This window comes from Lynx canadensis, chromosome A2, assembly GCF_007474595.2.
Source record: "Lynx canadensis isolate LIC74 chromosome A2, mLynCan4.pri.v2, whole genome shotgun sequence".
Lineage (NCBI taxonomy): Eukaryota > Metazoa > Chordata > Mammalia > Carnivora > Felidae > Lynx > Lynx canadensis.
In genome coordinates this window covers 2,023,597-2,047,094 of record NC_044304.2, presented here as the reverse complement: position 1 = coordinate 2,047,094, position 23,498 = coordinate 2,023,597, and the positions used below count along the sequence as shown (strand labels likewise).

General features: G+C 46.8%; 2 protein-coding genes across 2 annotated transcripts in view; both read left to right on the top strand.

The window, feature by feature from the left end:
• Positions 1–23,498, top strand: part of LOC115502601 (zinc finger protein 77-like) — a 135,819-nt gene that overhangs the window by 44,062 nt on the left and 68,259 nt on the right. The gene's annotated exons all lie outside the window — the stretch shown is intronic.
• Positions 5,630–23,332, top strand: LOC115502621 (zinc finger protein 77-like). The gene is made up of 4 exons (XM_030298187.1): positions 5,630–6,903; positions 14,010–14,136; positions 21,472–21,652; positions 22,058–23,332. Exons 1-4 carry the CDS (start codon positions 6,901–6,903, stop codon positions 23,067–23,069), a joined length of 1,323 nt encoding a protein of 440 aa, XP_030154047.1. The 5' UTR covers positions 5,630–6,900; the 3' UTR covers positions 23,070–23,332.

The following is a 23,498-nucleotide window of genomic DNA, read 5'->3' as shown; positions in this document are numbered from 1 at the left end:
CAGCTCAGAGCCTGGAGCCTGCTTCAGATTCTGTGTCTCTCTCTCTGCCCCTCCTCCACTTGCACTCCATGTCTCGCTGTCTCTCAAAAATAAACATTAAAAAAAAAATGTCTGAACGAGAATTTAGAACCATGCTAATAACAATACTAGCTGGGGTTGAAAAAAGTATAGACTCCCTTTCTGTGGAGATAAAAGAAATAAAATCTAGTCAGGACGAAATTAAATGTGCTATAACTGAGATGCAGTCTTGAATAGATGCCATGACGGTAAGGATGGGCAAAGCAGAGCAGGGAGTCAATGACTTAGAAGATAAAATTATGGAAAATAATGAAGCAGAAAGAAGAGGGAAACAAAGGCAAAAGATCATGATACAAGACGTAGAGAACTCAGTGACTTATTAAAAAGGACTGACGTCTGAATCATCTGAGTCCCAGAAGATGAAGAGAGAGAAAAAGGGGCAGAAGGTTTATGTGAGCAATGTTTATGTAAGAAAACGTCCTAATCTGGGGAAGGACACAGATATTAAAATCCAAGAAGCACAGAGAACTCATTTGGTTCAACAAAAACCGGCCATCACCACGTCATATCATAGTCAAACTCACAAAATACACAGACAAGGAGAGAATTATGAAAGCAGCAAGGGGGGAAAAAGTCCTTAACTTATAAGGGAAGACAGATCAGGTTCACAGTAGTCCTACCCACAGAAACTTGGCAGGCCAGAAAGGAGCGGCAAGATACATTGAACATACTGAATTGGAAAAATAAGCAGCCAAGAATTCTTTTTCCAGCAAGGAGAAGGAGAGATTCAAAATAGAAGGAGAGATAAAGAGTTTTCCAGACAGAAACTAAAGGAGTTCATAACCACCAAACCAGACCTCCAAAAAACAAAACTCATCTATATGCTGCTTACAAGAGACTCATTTTAGACCTAAAGATACCTGCAGATAAAAAGTAAGTGGATGGAGAACCATCTATCATGCTAATGGTCATCAAAAGAAAGCTGGAGTACCTATGCTTATATCAGACAAACTAGATTTTAAAATGAAGACTGTAACAAAAGATGAAGAAAGGTGTCATATCATAATTAAGGGGTACCCACTAAGATGATCTAACAATTGTAAATATTTATGCCCCCAACGTGAAGCACCCAAATATATAAATCAATTAATCACAAACATAAAGAAACTCATTGATTATAATACCATAATAGTAGGGGACTTCAACACCCCAATTACAGCAATTGACAGAGTATCGAAGAAGAAAATCAACGGCTTTGAATGACCCACTGGATCAGATGGACTTAACAGATATATTCAGAACATTTCATCCGAAAGCAGCAGAATTCACATTCTTCTCGACTGCACATGGAACATTCTCCAGAATAGATCCATACTGGGACACAAATCAGCCCTCAACAAGTACAAAAAGATCGAGATCATACCATGCATGTTTTCAGACCACAGTGCTAGGAAACTCAAAATCAACCACGATAAACAATTTGGAAAGACCATGAATACTTGGAGATAAAAAAAAAATCATACTGAAGAATGAATGGGTTAATCAAGAAATTAAAGAGGAAACTAAAAAGTACATGGAAGCCAATGAAAATGAAAACACAACAGCCCAAAACCTCTGGGATGTAGCAAAGGCGGTCGTAAGAGGGAAGTCTATAGTAACCCAGGCCTTCCTAAACAAGGAAGAAAGGTCTCAAATACACAACCTAACCTTACACCTAAAAGAGCTGGAAAAAGAACGGCAAATAGAGCCCCAAACCAGCAGACAAAGGGAAATAATAAAAAATTAGAGCAGAAGTCAATGATACATATAAAAACAAAACGAAACAAAACAAAAAACAGTAGAACAGATCAATGAAACCAGGAGCTGGTTCTTTGAAAGACTTAACAAAATTGATAAACCCCTAGTCAGATTGATTAAAAAGAAAAAAGAAAGGACCCAAATAAATAAAATCACGAATAAAAGAGGAGAGATCACAACCAACACAGCAGAAATACAAACAATAGTAAGAGAATATGATGAACAATTATATGCCAACAAATTGGGCAATCTGGAAGAGATGGACAGAGTCCTAGAAACATATAACCTACCAAAACTGAAACAGGAAGAAATAGAAAATTTGAACAGACCCATAACCAGTAAAGAAATTAAATCAGTAATCAAAAACCCTTTGGGGCACCTGGGTGGCTCAGTCAGTTAAATGTCCGACTTCGGCTCAGGTCATGATCTCACAGTTTGTGAGTTCGAGCCCCGCATCGGGCTCTGTGCTGACAGCTCAGAACCTGGAGCCTGCTTCAAATTCTGTGTCTCCCTCTCTCCCTGCTCCTCCCCCGCTCATGCTCTGTCTGTCCTTCAAAAATAAAAAAAAAAAAACATAAAAAAAAATTTTAAAAAAAACACAAAAAACCCTTCAACAAACAAGAGTGGAGGGCCAGATGGCTTTCCAGGGCAATTCTACCACTCTTAAGGAGAGTTAACAACACCCGTTCTTTTGAAGATGTTTCAAAAAAAGAAAAAAAAAAAAGAAAAAAAAAAAAAGAAATGGGAGGAAAAGTTCCAAACTCATTCTACAAGGCCAGCATTACCTTGATTCCAGAACCAGACAAAGACTCCACTAAAAACGAGAACCACAGAGCAATTTCTCTGATGAACATGGATGCAAAAATCCTGAACAAGATACTAGCCAACCGGATCCAACAATACATTAAGAAAATTATTCACCACGACCCTGTGGGATTTATACCTGGGTTGCAGGGCTGGTTCAATATCCACAAAACAATCAATGTGATACATCACATTAATAAAGGAAAGGATAAGAACCACATGATACTCTCAATAGACGCTGAAAAAGCATTTGACAAAATACAGCATCCTTTCTTGATAAAATCCCTCAAGAAAGTAGGGATAGAAGGATTATACCTCAAGATCACAAAGGCCACATACGAAAGACCCACAGCTAATATCATCCTCAATGGGGAAAAACTGAGAGTTTTCCCCCTAGTGTCAGGAACATGACAAGGATGTCCACTCTCACCACTATTATTCAACATAGTGTTGGAAGTCCTAGCCTCAGCAATCAGACAACACAAAGAAATGGAAGGCATCCAAATCAGCAAGGAGGAAGTCAAACGTTCACTGTTTGCAGAAGACATGATACTGTATGTGGAAAACCCAGAAGACTCCAGTAAAACACTGCTAGAAGTGATACATGAGCTCAGCAAAGTTGCAGGATATAAAACCAATGTGCAGAAATTGTTTGCATTTCTATACACTAATAATGAAGCAACAGAAAGAGAATTCAAGGAATTGATCCCATTTACAATTGCACCAAAACTCATGAAATACCTAGGAATAAACCTAACCAAAGAGGTGAAAAAGCTATACACTGAAAACTCTAGAAAGATTATGAAATAGGGGTACCTGGGTGGCTTAGTAGGTTAAGGGTCTGAGTTTGGCTCAGGTCATGATCTCATGGTTTGTGAGTTCAGTTGCCACATCAGGTTCTCTGCTCTCAGCACAGAGCCTGCTTTGGATCCTCTGTTTCCCTCTTTCTCTGCCCCTCCCATGCTCATCCTCTCTCAAAAATAAGTGAACGTTAAAAATAAAAAAAGTTTACGAAAGAAATTGGAAGAAGACACAAAACAATTGAAAAACATTCCATGCTGATGGATTGGAAAACTATTGTTAAAATGTCAGTACCTACCCAAAGCAATCTACATATTCAGTGCAATCTCTGTCAACATAGCACCAGCATTCTTCACAGAGCTAAATCCTAAAATTTGTACAGAAACTGGAAAGACCCCAAATAGCCAAAGCAATCCTGAAAAAGAAAACCAATGCTGGAGGCATCACAATCCCGCTCTTCAATCTGTATCACAAAGCTGTAATCATCAAGACAGTATGGTACTGGCACAAGAACAGACACGCAGATCAATAGAACAGAATAGAGAACCCAGAAATGGACCCAGAAACATATGGCCAACTAATCTTTGACAAAGCAGGAAAGAATATCCAATGGAAAAAGACAGTCTCTTCAGCAAATGGTGTTGAGAAAACTGGATACCAGCATGTAGAATGAACCTGGGCCACTTTCTTACACCATTCACAAAAATAAACTCAAAATGGATCAAAGACCTAAACATAAGCCAGGAAGCCATCAAATCAAGGAGAAAGCAGGCAAAACCTCTTTGACCTTGGACACAGCAACTTCTTACTCAACACGTCTCTGGAGGCAAGAGAAACAAAAGCAAAATTGAAATACTGGGACCTCATCAAAATAAAAAGCTTCTGCACAGCGAAGGAAACAATAAGCAAAACCAAAAGGCAACTGACAGAATGGGAGAAGTTATTTGCAAATGACATATCAGATAAAGGGTTAGTATACAAAATCTGTAAAGAAATTATCAAACTTAACACCCAAAAAAGAAATAATCCAGGGAAGAAATGGGCAAAAAACTTGAGTAGACACTTCCAAGGAAGACATTTAGATGGCCAACCAACACATGAAAAAATGCTCAACATCACTCATCAACAGGGAAATACAAATCAAAACCACAGTGAGATACCACCTCACACCTGTCAGAATGGTGAAAATAAACATCTCAGGCAATAACAGATACTGGCAAGGATGCGGAGAAAGAGTAACTCTTTTGCGCTGCTGGTGGGAATGCAAACTGGTGCGGTGACTCTGGAAAACATATGGAGGTTCCTCAAAAGATTAAAAATAGAACTACCCTATGACCCAGCGATTGCACCTACTACATATTTATCTAAAGGATACAGGAGTGCTGATTCAAAGGAGCACAGGCACCCTGATTTATTATAGCAGCACTATCAACAATAGCCAAAGTATGGAAAGATCCCAAATGTCCATCGACTGATGAATGGATAAAGAAGATACACACACACACACACACACACACACACACACACACACACAATGGAATATTACTTGGAGATCAAAAATACTGAAATCTTGCCATTTGCAACAATGTGGATGGAACTAGAGTGTATTAGGCTAAGCGAAATAAGTCAGAGAAAGACAAATACATGATTTCATTCATATATGGAATTTAAGACACAAAACAGATTAACATAAAGGAAGGGAAGCAAAAATAAGATAAAAACAGAAGGAGGCAAACCTTAAGAGACTCTGAATTACAGAGGAGAAACAGGGTTGTTGGGTTGGGGGAAGGCTAAGGGGTGAGGGGCAGTAATGAGGACACTTGTTGGGATGAACTCTAGGTGTTATACGTAAGTGATTAATCACTAAATTCTATTCCTGTAATTATCATTACACTATATGTTAACTAATTTGGATTTAAATTTAAAAAAGAGAAAATAGCCTATGTGAAAGAGACCAGACTCACATGGACACATACTCATATATAAAATGCAGAGTAGAGAAATCCATAGAGACATAAACTATGTTGTGACCAGGAGACATGGTTTCATGGCTGTTTTGAACTTTAAATCTGTTCGAAAAAATGGAGCTGTAATTCACATACCATAGCTCACGCTTTTTTTAAGATTTATTTTTATTTAGTTTTATTTTATTTATTAAAATTTATTTAAGTGTTTTTATTTGACAGAGAGAGGGCTAGGAAGAGGCAGAGAGAGGGAGGGAGAATCCCAAGCAGGCACCATGCCACTGGCAGGGAGCCCTACTGGGAGTACCAGCGGCATTAGGGGTGCAAACCCATGAACCCACAAACGGTGAGATCAGGACCTGAGCCCAAACCAAGAGTTGGATGCTTAATGGACTGAGCCACCCATGCTCCCGGTGCTCACACTTTTAAGAGTAAAACTCAGTGCTCTGTTTTTTGTATGGTCACAGAGCTGTGCCACATCAGTGTACTATGTGCAGAAGGGAAATAGAGCCTTTTACATTCCACATTCACAGGAACTGACTACAAACTGCGGTGATTTTCCTTGCAGAATATAACGCACACCTGAGTACTATAACATGTCACACCTGTGGCTGTGTCCTGCTGGGGCCCAGGGGTCCCATGTCCCACGGAGGCTGAGAGCACGGGCATGTTTGGTTGACCTGGGGACAGAGAAGCGGGAGCGGGGCCTTGCGGTGTCCAGAGTCAGGTCAAAACGCTGGGAGACCTTATCTTCTGTTCCGTGACATCACTGGTCACTGAATTGTTCTTAAACATGGGACAGGGGCACCGTCACCTCGCCCGCGTGTCGACCACAGACACAACCGTCACCAGGCCCTTCTGCTCTGTCTCGTTCCGATCCGGCGCGGGACAAGGGAGGCTCCGCGGAGAAACCGAGTCAGATTCCCGGGACAAAGGAAGAGGCTGGCGGGTCAGCGGGCCAGGAGGGCGTTCGGCCGGAGCCGACCTTAGGGCGGGCGGATCAGACACGTGTGTACCGCCGGCCCGTCACTCAGGGCGTAGGAGGCGGGGCCTGGAGGATCTGCCCAATCTGGCGCCACAGGGGCGGTGCCGGGACCACCCTCCAATCAGAACGTGAAGGGCCTCAGGCTGCCCTATCACAGTGCGGCAGTGCGGTGTCTCGGAGAATTGTCCAATCGAGGTGGTGGGGAGTTATCTTCGGAACAGCATCCAATCAGATCGCATTGCCTGAAGCAACGCCCAATCCGTGCTTGGGGGCGCATAGCGCGGTGCATTTATATTACCGGGTCCGGAAACACTCCAATCAGGCCCTGGTGGGTGGGGGATGGGGTGATGCCATCCCGCTCGGTGAGTGTGAGCTCTGAGTCGTGGCTGCTGGTGTGCGCTTGTCCCGCGCTCACCCAGTTTTCCGGTCCGCTAGCTCCTCGGTTGGAGGAGGGGCACGTGAGGGCCGCGGAGTCGCCGGGTCGCGGGATCAAGAGGAGGACGCCCGGAGAGCTCCGTGTGCGGCCGCGAGATGGTGAGTGGCCGGTCCCTGGCCCGGGACGCGGAGGGGCTGGTTCCAACCGGCCTGAACCGGTTTGTAGCGACGGCGGACCCCTATTTCCCTGTTCCCCGCGAGTTCTCTCCCGAGTTTCCCCTGCGGGCCTTCGGATGGGATCCCGGCGTTCTCTCCCATCCTCGCGTGTGGGTCTCATAGTCTCTAACCCGAATCTCCGCCGTGGACCGCGGTCCTAACCCTAGATCGGCCATGGGCCTCGGGGTGAGATTCCTTTGTCCTGTCCCCTCTCCTCGTGGGGTCCCGGGGGTCCCGTCCAGAGATCTGTGGGCCGCGGGGTGGGGTTCCGGCGTCCTATCCCCTCTCCTCGTGTGGGTTCCGCAGGTCCTGACCCAAGTCTCTGTCTCTGGCCATGGGGTGGGGTCCCCGTGTCCCGTCACAATCACGGGTTTCCATGTGACCACCCGAGTCATGGCTGGTGGAAGGAGGCGGGGACCACCACGTGCGGGGGCAGTAAAACCTGGGAATCGGAGTCCGGGAACTCACACGATGGACCTGAGAGATAAATCCAAATTCGAGCTTGTCGAGGACACTTTGTTACAAAGGAGTTCCAACAGGGACCAGGTCCCGTCTCAGAGATCCTCGGATCCTCAGAGATTCAGCCTCTCCAGTGAAACAGAACCGGCGCTTGGCTGTTCTGCAAGAGGGGGATGGGCAAGAAGGCCCAGTGTCAGGATCCCACCCCTGCGGTGGAGGAAGGCCTCATGGGCTCACGTCCCCAGGGCCTCGTTCCTCAGCTCAGTGGATGTTCAGCGTGTGGGCCACCCACAGTCAGGGGCCTGTGGGGAGGACAGCAGCCTGGGTAAAGTTTGGGTGGGAAAGGGGCGGTGGTGGACAGTTGGTCAAACCAGGTTCAAAGGAAAAATCCGAACTGAGTAAGGAGAGACGTGTATTGACAAAAATGATTGCAAAGGTGGGGGAGGGGACTGTTGCACTAGGGGCAGGGGCCCTGCAGGGGGGAAGGACTGTTGCACTAGGGGCAGAGGCTGTGCAGGGGGCTAGGGAGGCTGTGGCACTAAGGTCAGGTCGGTGGGGGGGGGGCTGTTGCATTAGGGGCAAGGGCTGTGCAGGAGGGCGGGGGGCTACATCGACAGGGAGGACACTGTGAGCGTAAGACCAGCGAGTATCTCAAGAGTCGTGTAGAAGGGAGGAGAGGAGGAAAGAAACCAGGCATGAGCAGGTGTGGTGCTGACGTTGGGGTTCCCTGAGGCCAGCCCGTCCCCCTGTCCCCAGGAGGGGCTTTGTGGTTCAGGATGAGGGCAAGCCCACATTCAGGGGTCTGGAGGAAGGAGAGAAGCCAAAGCAAAGTGGGACCAGCCAGCATTTTGTGCCCCTTGGTCACGGGGACAAGCAGCTGAGCTGATCACAGATGAGGCACAAAGTGTGGGTGTGGGGGGTCTGCGCGTGGCCCTGTCGTGGGTGAACCAGGGGGACTTCCTGTGAGTCTTCTCCTGGTCTGACGGGGGAGGGGCCCTCGTGCAGCCTGCTGTTTTCCAGACCCCGACAGGGTGGGGGAGGGGGTGCCTTTCCCTTCCACTGAGGTTTTCCTGGGAGCACAGGGCTCAGGTAGGCGTCTCCATGTCACCTGTCACCTGTGAGCAGGACCTTTCACCCTGTCCAGCTCAGTACTGATGGCTCTGTCCTCCACCAGCCTCGCGTTGAGCAGGTGTAAAATGCCCGAGTTCTTTCTGCCTCCTTTCTTCCCCTTCTGGGCAGAGGGTGGTAAATGTGTCAGGTCGTTCCTGTCCCTGCTGACTCGGGTTACTGGGGGCTTTATCCAGAGAGCGTCCCCTGGGGAAAAGTGTCTCAGGACAGAACTGTCCTTCTCCATGAGGGTTGGGGGGGGATCTGCAGGGGGCTCCACACCTTCATGCCAGGTGGGTGGAGTCACGGATCAGAGGATTCATCCAAATGCTGGTGACAGTTCCATGCAGGTCCAGAGTTGCAAAACTGTGATCCTGACCCACTTCTGGTTAATTGATGGTGGTCTGAGATACACAGAAATCCCTTGAACTGGGTTGTGTTCAGTTGTGACTTATGATTTGCTATCATGAGGCTAAAGTTAACAAGCACCTGTTCTCTGAAATGGATAAACAGTTTCCATTTATTTAAAACCAGAGGGTGCCCTAGAACTTCCTTTCTTTCATCTCAAGCACGCGTAGAAGCAGTGGTTCTGCACGTTTTCCTTCACATGCTGGGAGGGGGTCTTTGTGTCATTCGGATGACCCAGGGTGCTCGCAGCTCAAAGCAAAGACCCAGGTCTCAAGTTCCTGCTTGTGGCTTCACGTCTCTAAGTGTAAACGCATCGCCATTTTTACATGATGGGGAAAATTGCATATTGTAGATTGAGGGTAAGTTAAAATTTACTAAGTGATGGGGATGCAGCGTGTGAATCAGCCATCAGTGCTGGGTCCTGTCACTTGCGGCAGTGGGAGTTGCCCGCTTTATGTTGTCCCGCTCAAGGGCGTGACACGGATCTCCTGGAGGTCAGGATCTCCTGGAGGTCACACATTGGTTTATCTGATTCCCCCGGGGCTGAGCATTTCTCACATGTGGAGTTCCCTCTTCTGTGGAAACGTTTCCAGCGTGTTGTCACCTGTCACTCACGTGTCTGCTTCCTGATGATCTGTTTCCTTCACGTCCTGGGGACATTTGTCTGTTTCATTTCTACGTGTTGTGTTTTGTCCAGGTCAGGGTGTGTCATTTCTCTGTGCTGCCTGCGTGGATGGACCTGTCACATTTCCCTTTTTTTTAAGGTTATTTATTTATTTTGAGAATGAAAGAGCATGAGGGAAGGAGGGGCAGGGAGAGAGGGAATCCCAAGCGGGCCTAGCACAGAGCCCGACGCCGGGCTCGATCTCAACCCTGAGATCATGATCTGAGCTGAAATCTTGAGTTGGACGCTTAACAGGCTGAGCCACCGAGGCACCCCCTGCACATTTTCAGTAGACTTGAACTTCCTCATCTCTTCCTGTGCAGACAACCTTCTTTTGTTCTGTGAGAAAACTCCTCCTTCACTCAGGTCATAATCACACGCGCTGGAACTTTCTGTGTGTTCCACTTGTTTCCATGACGGTTAAATCCACAGGTCTTGGTTACTGTCCATGAAGTGGACGAGGGAAAGGATTCCTTTTTTTTTTTTTTTTTAATGTTTGTTTAATTTTTTGAGAGAGAGACAGAGAGTGTGTGAGCAAGGGAGGGGCAGAGAGAGGGAGACACAGAATCCGAAGCAGGCTCCAGGCTCTGAGCTGTCAGCACAGAGCCCAATGTGGGGCTCGAACCCACGAACTGCTAGATCATGACCTGAGCCGAAATCGGAGGCTTAGCTGACTGAGCCACCCAGGCTCCCTAGGATTATTTTTACCCCTTAGATAACCAGCCTTCCCTGGCCCCATGTGTCCAAGTGTCCCCATCTCTGCTGATGCCCTGTGGCACCCGCCGAGCGTATACCCACTTGCTAGAGTCAGGGGCGCCTGTCTGTGCATTTCTTTGTCAATCAGGCTGTTTATCCGTCTGTCTGTTGCTGCCTCGTGTTCTAGTTACTGGTAAGTTGTAAATGGAAACTGTCACTTACTTTACCCCCAAAACTGAGTTTGTTCCGGAACAGCAGGGAATTAATTCTGAACGTGTAAGGTACCACAGGACCACAGGCAGTTACTAGAACAGAGGAGAGGGGCGCTCTCCCAGAGAGGCCAGGAGGGGCCGGGATGGAAACACGGGATGCGGAAGAACCTAGAGCTGGAAGCACGGTGGCTCCCACTGGCAGGGTGGGGGTGGGGAGGCGGCGTCCCAGCTGAGGCAGGCTGGGCTTGCAGGGTGCTGGGCTTGCGGCTGGGGCCCCCGGTGAGGACGGGGCCGGACGCGAGGGCGCCCCCTGCCGGCCCCCCACTCCGTCCCTAAGGAGCTTTCCGTGGGCGAATCTCTCCATTTCCTCTGTTTGACCTCCGTGTTTCCTCGGAAGCATCTGGGAGTGAGAGGCGGGTTTGCTGTATTTAGTGGATTTGTCCCTCAGCGCCAGGAAGGACGTCTCCTGCTTGGCGTGTCTCGTGTTGGAGGGAACGAGCAGAGCAGTGGAAACCAGTCGAGGCCACACCTGAGTGACAGGGACGGTTCGGAGGGAGATGCCGTCAGACACTTGTCATCTAGGCCGTGTGCATCAGCAGTGTCAGCCTTGCAGAGCGTGTACTCGTATGAATCACACGATTCACCGGCAATAAGATACGAAAGAAAAGTAGCATAACTCTATGGTTTGTTCTAATCCGGGACCCCGGGTCTGAAGGCAGCCCACTGAAATGTTTATTGGCACTTATTCCAACCCCGGGGAGAAAGTTCTCCCTGTGGAGGCAGACCCGGAGTCCTGTTTGCCTCCCAGAAGTATTGTTCTTGGGGTGTCTGGGTGGCTCAGTTGGTTGCTGATGGTACTCTTGATTTCAGGGCAGGTCATGTTCTCATGGTTCGTGGGTTCAAGCCCCAGGTTGGGCTCTGTGCTGACAGTGCAGAGCCTGCTTGGGATTCTCTCTCTCTCTCCCTCTCTCTGCCCCTCCCCTGCTCCTGGTCGCTCTCTCTCTTTCTCTCTCTCTCAAAAAAAAAAAAAAAAAAAAAAAAAACAAAAACAAAACAGAAGTCAGTTATTTTTCCAGGAACAAGTGGATGTATCTGGGTATAGCAGAGAATTACAATTTGGGACACGTAAGCCCCAGAAAAACCACAGGCAAGTCTGAAGAAGAAAGGGAGGAACACTCTTGTCTAGAAGAGAAGGGGGCGTTGGGAGGGGCTGTGCCAAGCTAGAAGTCCATTGGAGCAAACTGGGAGAATCCAGGTGTAGCGGCTTTTCATTGGCTGGACTGTGGTCGTCTCTCATTGGCTGAGATGTGACTCCCGCACTGGCTGAGCCCTGGCTCTCTCTCATTGGCTGAGCCGTGGTTGTCTCACATTGGCTGGATTGTGACTGTCTGTCTCTCATTGGCTGGGTTGTGACTGTCTCTCATTGGCTGGGCTGTTGCCACCCGAGGAAATAAGTCTTCCTTCCTCCTGCATGAGCAGTGATGCATTACGGGTGTGCAGGTGCGTCTCTCCGTGTTGTGTCTGCCCTTGGCCCTGAGCGGCAGGTTGGGGAGCTTCCCCTGTGGACTCCTGACTGCACTTCAGTCGTGTCGCCTTTACTCAGCCTGGAAGAGGTGCCGGGCTCCTGGGTGGTTTTCATCGCGGGCGATCGGGAGTCGTGCCGCGGAGAGCAGAGCGCGTGCGCACGCGTGTGTGTGATGGCGCTCGTCCTCCCTGGTCTGGGGCAGGTGGATACGAGGAGCGGACCTGCCGTGTTGGGTGGGAACTCCACGTTGCTCATGTTGGGGGTCCACCAGACTCTTCCAAAGCGGCCTCCCCCGCTTACATCCGCAGCAGGATAAATGAAGGAGAATGCGCCCTGCTCACGTCCTCGCCGGCGCTTCCTGGGGCGTCTTTATAGCCAGTGTGGTGGGTGCGAAGGGGCCTCTGCTGGTAGTTCGAGGTGCGTGTCCCGCGTGACGAATGTCTAGCATCTTTTCATCGGCCCACTGGCCATTTGCATATGTTCTTTGGAGAAGTGTCTGGGTGCGCAAATGTTAGGTGTGGACTTTTCCCCGTTGCCCCTTTTCCGGGATGAGGAAGTTCCTTTCTGTTCCTAGTTGGCTGAGTACTTTTGTCAAGAGAGGGTGGTGGGTTCAAGGAGATACCTTTTCTGTGTGGAAGTGATCATGGGGTTTTTGTTTCTCTTCTGTTCATGAAGTTTATGACTGCTATTTTCTTGCTGAACCAACCGTTTTATTCCCAGATAAATCCCGCTTGGTCACGTTGTAGAATCCATTTTATATTTGACTGGTTTTGGTATCACCATAAACTGGCCTCATAGAGTAGGTTGGAAGTGTCTGTGCACAATTAAATTTTGTGGATGGATTCCAGATGATGGTGACATCGAGCATCATTTCATGTGCTTTTTGGCCATTTGTGTATCTTCCTGGGGAAATGTGTACTCTCATTCTTTGTCCGTTATTTAGTTGTATTATTTGTCTTTATACTGTCTTTTTTATTGTTGTTACATGAGTTTTTAAAAACCTGTTTAGATCACAAGCCTCGTATCAGCTGTGTGACTAGCAAACCCACATTGTAGCCCCAGACGAAGGGGTGTTGCCTTTGTTGTAGCTGATGTAGCTGGGGTTCTGTGTCCTTAGATTTTGGGAACATGTCTTTTGTTTTGCAACTTCTGATTATTTTTATCACAGTTGTTTGCTCTCTATTTCAATGATGCAGTGTCTTCTGACTTTGCTGAGAAGATATTATGTGTTTTTTTTTTCCCCTCTCTGTTAAAGTCACCTCTTGCCCTTTTAGTATCAATCTCTCAGGGAACTTTTCTTTCTGGTGCCCTTTTGCTTGAATTCTGGGTACTGGGTTATATATTTCAGAGGCCCTGCTGACTTCTGAGTTTCTTCAGGAACCAGAACTTGTCTTACACACCAGGTGTGCCAGGCGCCCGGGCCCTGGCCTGTATCCGTGCCCAGAGCCCAACTAATCTGGGGAAAGGGTCGTGTCTGCCTCTGTCGGAAGAGAGGGGACGCCACCAGGCTTCTTGCCCTTGTTCCTTCCAGGGCGAGAGCTGCTCCCATGAAGCAGCCCTGGAATCTGAGTGTCCACACCATCCTGACATTCTGGTTCCAGTTCTTGGAGCTGACGAGGCATAATCGTCTTTGAGCAAGCCAAACGTGTGTCCTCCGATTTGTGTGCTGTCCGAGTGAATATCTCACTTTTCAGTCTGTACAGAACTGGTCTGCTCAGGGCTGTCTCAGTACAAATAACCCAGTAAATTGGGTGTGTGCAAGTCTATGGCAGCTCTTGTCATCACCCTCTGCTTCAAGTCCCAGCCCTTCCCGTCACTGCGCAGTGCAGTGGGTCTGCCTGGGTGCTGTCACTTTCTACTCACGTGTGACTCATGGTCCTAGGAATGGAGTGCAGCTCCCTGCCTGTCACCCTTTATCCTCCCCGACACGTAGGTGATGATGGAGCTTTGCTGCAATAGAGTGTGTGGTATGTTTCAGGACTCTGTGGTCTTTGTGGATGTGGCTGTGAACTTCACCCCGGAAGAGTGGGCTTTGCTGGATAGCAGTCAGAGGAACCTCTACAGAGATGTGATGCTGGAGACCTGCAAGAACCTGGCCTCAGTGGGTAAGGACGGCTCCATCCCTTCCCTAGTCTTGACGCGACAAATGTTTCTTACAACTGTCCTATCTTACCGGGGCCGAGGAATGGGAGTACGTTGGAGGAGAGGTAGACATGGTCCAAGCCTTCATGGAACCTACGTAGAGTCACATAGCTTTTCCACGAGAGAAGTTTTATGTGTTAACTTGCTCTATTCATCTTGATTAAGGTCTGAGACTCCCTAATTTAATAAATGTGACTGCGGTCTCTGGTGAGTGCCGTTTTGTGGTTTTTACTCCTGTGGAAGTTACACGGTGGCGAATACACATTGAACACCTTAATATTGCTGCACTTAAATCCTCACTTAACGAGGAGGGATGGCGGCAGAGTAGGGGATCCTGAACTCACCGCGTTCCCCGGACACTCTGAGGCAATAGGAACGTGTACTCCCACTAACTCTGCGATGCCTCGAAAAGTGGCGGAACAGGTCTTTCGAAGCCAACATGAAGGCTACATGGAAAAGGGTAGGCAGGGGGGAGATGTGGTTGGAAACCAAACCAAGCCACTTGTGGCTGTCCACAAGTGGGCGGGACATCCCAGTTACCGAGAAGCTGGGGAATCAGTCCCCACACCGTGCACCCCTGGCCCGGGGGACTACAGTGGAGAGACCAGGACCCATAACACCTGCCTTTGAAAATCAATGAGCCTTAAGTTTTGGGGGTGAAACCTCACAAGGGCTTCACCCTAGGCTATATCGTTTGGCAGAAGGTGCAGCATAGGGGCAGCCTTTTGAAAATCGCGTTAGTTGTATGTGATAGAGATTTATTGATTAACTTTAGGACACGCACTGGAGGCTCAGGGAACTTCCTCCAGGAACAGACGTGTAGGCAGGTGTCATTTCCCTTGCCCCCCTTCACCCTAGATGGTCAGGTGCTTGTGGGAGCCAGTTCTGATGCTCTGCGTCTATGCTGCCAACACCAGTTGCCACACGACAGCATCCCCCCAGAGGACCCCCACCGCCCCCAGGATACAAAATCAATGTACAGAAATCTGTCGCATTCCTATAGACTAATAATGAAGCGGCAGAAAGTTAAATTAATGAAGAATCCCCTCTTACAATTGCACCAAAACCAGTACAATATCTAGGAATAAGCTCAACCAAAGAGGTGAAAGAACTGTATTCCAAAGAGGGTAAAACACCAATGAAGGAATTTCAAGACAACACAAAGAAATGGAAAGACTGTAGTACCCCAAGCAATGTAGAGATTTAACGCAATCCCTATCAAAATTTCAACAGCATTTTTCACACAGGTAGCACCGAAATGCTAAAATTTGTATGGAACTACAGAAGACTTCAAAAGCCAAAGCAATCTTGAGAAAGGAACACGCAACTGGGGGTATTCCAATTCCAAATTTTGAGTTCTATTACAAAACGGTAGTAATTAAAACAGGATGATACTGGTACAAAAATAGAAACAGAGATCAGTTGAGTGGAACGGAAAACCTAGAAATAAGCTCACAATTATATGGTCGATTAACCTTTTTTTTTTTTTAAGTTTATTTATCTTGAGAGAGCGCAAGAGTGAGTGCAGGGGAGGGGCAGAGAGAGAGGGAGAGATAGATCCCAAGCAGGGTCTGCACTGTCAGCAAGGAGCCTGATGCAGGGGTTGAACTCACCAACTACGAGGTCATGACCTGAGCCAAAATCAAGAATCAGATGCTTAACTGACTAAGCCACTCTGGCACCTCGTCAAGTAATCTTTGACAAAGGAGGAAAGAACATTCAGTGGGAAAAGTATAGTCTCTTCAACAAATGGCACTGGGAAAACCGGACCACATTCTTCACCACACACAAAAATAAACTCAAAGTGGATTAACGACCTAAATTTGAAACCTGAAACCATAAAACTTCCTGAAGGGAGGGTAGGCAGTTCTCTCAGACATTGGCTATGGCAACATTTTTCTAGATCTGCCTCCTGAGGCCAAGAAAATAAAAGCAAAAATAAACTATTGCAACTGCATCCAAATAGAAAGCTTCTGCACGGTGAAGGCAACAAGCAACAAAAGTAAAAGGCAGTCTCTGGAATGGGAGAAAATACATCCTATAATGGGTTAGTATCCAAAATATATAAAGAACTGAAACAATGCAATACCCCACAAGAAGCAATCTAATAAAAAATGGTCAGGATGGCTCAGGTTGTTGGGCGTCTGACTCTTGATTTTGGCTCAGGTCATGGTCTCACGGTTCGTGGGATCGATTCCCACCTTGGGCCCTGTGCTGATAGCAAGGAGCCTGTTTGGGATTCTCCTCTCTCTGCTCCTCCCCCATTCATGCTGTCTCATTCTCTGTCTCTCAAAATAAATACATATTTTTAAATACATATATGCATATTTTTAAAAATAAGTTTTTTGATTAAAAAAATTTTTAATAAAGTTTTTAATTTTTAATATTTTAATTTTTTTAGACTTACTTAAATTTATTTTTTAACTTTTTATTTTTAAATAAAAATGTTTATTTTTGTGAGAGAGAGAGAGCGTGAGCAGGGAGGGGCAGAGAGAAAGGGAGACAGAATCTGAAGCAGGCTCCAGGCTCCGCGCTGTCAGTACAGAGCCCAATGTGGGGCTCTAACTCACCAACTGTGAGCTCATGACCTGAGCTGAAGTCGGAAGCTTAACCAACTGAGCAACTCAGGTGCCCCTATTTTTTTTTTTTTATGTTTATTTATTTTTGAGAGAGAGAGAGAGAGACAGTGCATGAGTGGCAGATGGGCAAAGAGAGAGAGGGAATCTGCAAGAGTCTCCAGCCTCCAAGCTGTCAACACAGAGCCCAATACAGGGCTCGAACCCACAGACCATGAGATCATGACCTGAGCCAAAGTGGGAGCTCAACCAACTGAGCCACCCAGGTGCCCCAATAAATAAACAATTTTTAAAAATGGCTAGAAGACACGAAGAGACACTTCTTCAAAGAAGACATCCAGATGACCAACAGGCACGTGAAAGGGACTCGGCATCACTCCTCATCAGGGAAATGCAAATCAAAACTATAAAGACCTATCCCCTAACACCTGTCAGCATGTCTGAAAGAGAAAACACGAAAACAAGTGTTGGTGAGGATGTGGGGGGAAAGGAACCCTCGTGCAGTGTTGGTGGGAATGCAAACTGGTGCAGCCATTGTGGAAAACTGCGTGGAGATTCCTCAAAGAATTAAAAATAGAACTGCCCTATGATCCAGGAATCGCGCTTCTGGATATTTACCCCCAGAACACACACACACACAAACCGCTAATTCAGAGGGATACACGCACCCCTGTGTTTATTGCAGCATTGTCTACAATTGCCAGACTATGGAAGCAGCCCAAGTGTCCATCACTAGATGAATGGATAAAGAAGCAATGGTGCATATACAAATGGAGTATTGCCCAGCCACAAAAAAGAATGAAATCTTGCCATTTGCAACAACATGGATGGCGCTAGACAGATTACACTAAATGAAATAAGTCAGAGAAAGACAAATACCAAATGATCTCACTTATATGTGGAATCCATGAAACAAAAGCAAACGAGCAAAGGGAAAAAACGAGGGTGAGACAAACCAAGAAACAGACTCTTAACTGTAGAGAACAGAACAGACTGGTGGTTACAAGAGGGGAGGTGGGGGGCATGGGGGATGTAGGGGATGGGGATTAAAGAGTACCCTTATGATGGAAAAAAAAGAAATTGAAGATGATACAAGAAGTTGAAAGATACAGTATTCTCATGGATTGGAAGGATTAATATTGTTAAAGTCCGTACTACAAAAAGCACCCTACAAATTTAGTGTACCTACCAACCTACCAATAAATAGTATTTTTCAAAGAGCTAGAGCAAAATATCCTAAAATTTGTATGGAACCTGAAAAGCCCCCAAATAGCCAGAACAGTTTTAGGGAAGTGAAACAAAGCTGATGATATGATAATCCCAGATTTGAAAATATACTGCAAAACTGTAGTAATCAAAACAGTATGGTATGGCACAAAAACAGACATAGATGAAGGGAACGGGATAGAGATCCCCAAAAGAAAGCCACGCTTATATTGTCCAAATATCTACAACCAAGCAGGTCAGAATATACGACGTGGAAAAGACTGTGTTCAGTAAATGGTGTTGGGGGAAACTGGACAGCGACCTCCAAAAGAATGAAACGGTGCAGAGAAAGGGGAACCCTCCTGCACTGTTGGTGGGAATGCAAACTGGTGCGGCCACTCTGGAAAAAAGTATGGAGGTTGCTCAAAACACTAAAGATGGAACTACCCTACAACTCAGCGACTGCACTACTAGGTATTTATGCAAAGGATTCAAAAATACAGATTTGAAGGGGTACACGCACCCTGATGTTTATAGCAGCATTATTTATCATAACCAAGATATGGAAGCAGCCCAGATGTCCATCGACTGATGAATGGATAAATAAGATGTGGTTTATATACACAACGGAATATCACTCAGCCACCAAAGATGATGAAATCTTGTCATTTGCAACTACATGGATGGAACTGGAGTGTATTAAGCTAAGCGAGATAAGGCGGACAGAGGAAGACAAATACCATATGATATGAGTCATGTGGAATTTAAGAAACAAAACAGATGAACATATGGGAAGGGGGAAACAAACAATAAGAAACTTTTAACGATAGAGAACAAGCCGAGGGTTGATGGAGGGAGGTGGGCGGGGGATGGGCTAGATGGGTGATGGGATAGCACCAGGGGTTGTATATAAGTGATAAATGATGGCTTCCACTCCTGAAACCAATATAATGCATATTTACTAACAAATTTAAGTTGAAGACTTGAAGGGACGCCTGGGTGGCTCAGTCAGTTCAGCATCCGACTCTTGGTTTCAGTTTGTGATTTCACAGTTCGTGAGTTCAAGCCCCGAGCTGGTATTCTCTGTCCCTCTCTTTCTGGCCCACCCCCACTCATACTCGCTCACTCTCAAAATAAATAAACTAAAACAACAAAACGGGGCCACTTTCTTACAGCTTACACAAAAGTAAACGATATGGATTAAATACCTAAACGTAAGACTTGAAAGTATATACCTCTTGAAAGAAAACAGAGACAGTAAACTCTAAGGACATTAGCCTTAGTGATATTTTTGTGGACTTGTCCCTCAGGGAAGGGTAAAAAAAACAACAACAAAAAACAAAAAAACCCCACACTAAACAATTGGGACTATATCAAACTGAAAAGCTTTTGCAGTGAGGCAACTATCAACATGATGAAAAGGCAACCATTTGTTTATGGGAAGGGGAGAAGATATTTGCAAATGATATTTCCAACAAAAGGTCTGTATCTAAAACATAAATAAGTCCTACAACTCAACACCAAAAAAAATTTGATTATTAAATAGGCAGAGGAACTCAACAACAGACATTTTCCTGAAGAAGATATTGAGATGGCCAATAGACATTCAAAAAGCTGTTCAGTATCACTAATCCTCAGGGAAATGCAAATCAAAACCACAATGCGATAACATCTCAGAGAAGATAGATTGGTTAGTATCAAAAAGACAGGAAATAGCAAGTATTGGTGAGGGTGTGGAGACCAGGAAACCCGTCGTTGTTGGTGTGAAGGTAAACTGGTGCAGCCATGTTGGAAAACCGTATGGAGCCTCCACAAAAAACTAAACCGCAAGTACCATATGGTCCATAATTCCACTTCTGGGTAGTTGACCATAGGGGAAAAAAACTAACACGCAAAGATATGTGCACCCCCACATTCACTGTGGCACTAGTTATGGTATTTAAGATGTGGAAGCAACCCAGGAGTCCATCGACAGGTGAATGGATAGGGAAGATGTGCTATCTACATACAAGGGGCATCACTCAGCCGTATAAAATGGATGAAGTCTTGCCATTTGTGACCACATGGATGGACTACAGGGTGTCATTCCAAGTAAATAAGACGGAAAGACAAACACCGTGTTGTAACTTAACACGTGGGATCTAAACAACAAAATGGAGGCACAGACAACAAAAAGTAGAAACAGGTGTAAAAACAGGAGATCAACATGGTGTTTGTGAGGTTGGAAGGGGCTGGAGGGACGGGTGAATGGATGAAGGGGATTGAGAAGTACAGAGTTGAGCTTATTAAATAAAGAAGTCTTGGGAGTGAAGAGTGCCACACAGGGAATACGGGCAGTAATATTGTAGTTTGTACAGTGCCCAGTGGTAATTTCACTTATCGTGGTGAGCATTTTGTAATGTATAGAACTGTCCTATCACTATGTTGTACCCCTGACACTAATATTATAGGTCAATATGGTTCCCTCTCCACCCCCCAAAAAAGCCCAGGGGCTCCTGGCTGGCTCAGTCAGAAGAGCATGTGATTCTTGATGTCAGGGTCATGAGTTTGAGCCCCACGTGGGGTGTACAGGTTAGTAAACAAAAAAACAAAAAAAAAGCCCGCACTTACCCATCATCAATGACCCTGAAGACGAAAGTCAGGCCCATCTTCCAGATTGCTTGTTGTCCTTCAAATCCTCCCTCCTGCTGAGCTCTTCTCAGGGGCAGGACAGCAGCCACACACACACCATCTAATCTCCTAGCGGCAGCTGGGGCAGTGCAGACAGGCTCCACCGAGGGCCTCTGTGCCTTCAGAACAGGCCAACCCTCGGTTGGACCAGGTTCTGGAGAAGGGATTGGCGTTTGGACACATCCATTAGAAACATGACTCGGGGGCGCCTGGGTGGCTCAGTCGGTTAAGCATCTGACTCTCGGTTTTGACCCAGGCTGTGATCTCATGGATTGTGGGATTGAATGCTGTGTCGGGCTCCAGGCTGACAGTGCAGAGCCTGCTCGGGATTCTCTCTGTCCCTCTCTCTCTGCCGCTCACCTGCTCGTGCTCTCCCTCTCTAAAAATAACTAAACTTAATAAAAAGAAAGAAACATGACGCAGTCTGTTTGAGAAGGGTGGTGTTTGTCACTTACCTGGCTTCCCTGTTGGACTTTTCATCCATCCTTATGCACATGGTGAGCCTTTCTGTAGTTTTGTTACAGAGGTAGTGTGTCGGTGTGTGTATCTTGCCCAGTTCCTTCCTATTTTGTTTTTCTAAAAACACTGATCTCTGCATTAGTCTCCATCTATATTGAAGTATTTCTGAGTGAACAAGTTGCCATTTGATAGTTTTCCTATCATTCCCAAAGTCCCAGATTACCAAGGTCCGCAGAATTTTTCCTTGGTCACCTGACCTTTCTTCCTGATGAACTTCATTTACATTTGAGATCAGGATATGAATGGAAGTCTACATTCGGTCTGTTTTCTCTCTTTTATCCACTAATTCTTTTCCAGCAAACTAAATTTTGCTACCAAATGTTGCAGATTATTGCATTCGAGTTAATACCAGTGGATCAAGTCCTCAGTGGGATGTTTTGGAGGATGAACCATCTCATGAAGAAAAAATAGTAAGATTTGCAAGAAATGATTCCTGGTCTGTTTTTGGAGAAAACCAGACATTTCGTAGCAGAGGAGATTACCTGCAAACCCAGGAAAGGCGTTTGAGGTGAGTGACACTTGCGGGGGGGGGGGGGGGGCCGTTGGCAGATTGTGAGACTAACTTGAAATTAAAGAACATCTGAAAACCTAGCGCAACAATTGTGTAGTTGATGGGAAAAATGCATTCTACGTATTGATCATCTGAAACCCCATTCAGTTGGAAACCACGGTCAGGGAAAACTCTACGTAAGAAGCCCTGAATGTTATGACTCTATTTGAGTCCTCAGCCAGACCAGTAAGCTTGTACCACTTTGTAAGCATGGAGACAGTGCCACAAACGTACCCATTCATTGACAGTGGCCATTGTGCAGTCCCAACACTGATGAGCGAACATCAATAATAGATCATTAATGAATAAAGAGACCGCTTCTAATCACTAGTCCCTAACCGTGTGCCTTCCCGTTTTGAACAGAAGTCCTTTTGTGGAGAGTGTCTGTGAACGTATCGAAGGAGATCAACGCGGAGGCACCCTGAACCCGATTACAAGTCTTACCGCGCACCAGGGGTATCCCACCGGAGGCAAATCCTGTCAATGCGCTAAGTGTAGAGAAGCCCTCACAGGTGGTTTTTTCCTAGGGAATCTGCGAAGATTTCACCCAGGACTCAAACCTAGTCCCTGTGAGGAATGTGGGCTGGCCTGTAGCTGTGTCGCGAGCCTCAGCACTCAGGTGGACGCAGGCCTTGTAGAGAAACCCTATGAAGGTCAGGACGCCGGGAGAGCATCGGAGACGTATGCGAAGAGTCTCAGTAGTAAAATATCTCTAGAGTGCAAGAAATGTGGAAAAGCTTTCATTTGCACGTCTTCCTTTCAGGGTCACGTGCGAGGTTCCTGTGGACAGAGTGTCCATGCGTGTGGCGTGTGTGGGAATGCCTTTATGTTTCACTCCCGTCTTACGTGTCACGTGAGAACTCACGCCGGGGAGAGGCCCAGTGATTGCATAGACTATGGGAAGGTTTACAGCTGCCTCTCTTACGCTCAAGGTCACTCAAGTAATCAACCTGGGGAAAGAGTTTTTCAGTGTGGGCTCTGTGGGAAAGCCTTCACTCGTCGGACCTACCTTCAAAGTCACGTGAGAACGCATACTGGGGGAAAACCCTACAAATGTCAGGAGTGTGGAAAAGCCTTCACTCGTCGGGCCTACCTTCAAAGTCATCTGAGAAAGCACAGTGGAGTGAAATCTTTCAAGTGCCAGCAGTGTGGAAAAGCCTTCTATTCGTCCTCGTACCTTCAAATACATGCACGGATACATACTGGGGAGAGACCCTGCGTGTGTCAGCATTGTGGGAAAACGTTCAGATACCCCGCCAACCTGCGAGCTCACGTGAGGACACACACCGGGGAGAGGCCCTACGAATGTAAGGAGTGTGGAAAAACCTTCAGTCGTGTCTCCTCCTTTCGAAGGCATGGGAAAACCCACAGCTGAGTCAAACATCTGAAAGTATGGAGTGTCGTTCCTAATCCGTTCTATTGTTCTTCATTCCTTCGATACGGAACAACGCACGCTGGGGAGAGACGCTTGCGAGTAGTGTGGGAAAGCTTTCGGGCAGCTCCAGCATTTGCAAAGTCATTTGAGATACAGTTGCGTGAAACCCTAGGAGAGTAAAGAGTCTGGGAAAGCGTAGCGGGTTTACTCCTTCCTTGGAGGACGCACAGTGGGGAGAGACCCTTTGAAGGTCAGCACTGTGGGAAGACGTTCAGGCGTCACGGCTCCGTCAAGAACACGGGAGGCTGCACAGTGGACGGTGAGCCGGTGAATCTGAGGACTCTGGTGGGGCCTCCAGTGCCCCGTAGACCTGCGGGAGCGTGCGACGACTCACACCGGGCACTGTGGGAGAGCCCCCAGTCGTCCCTC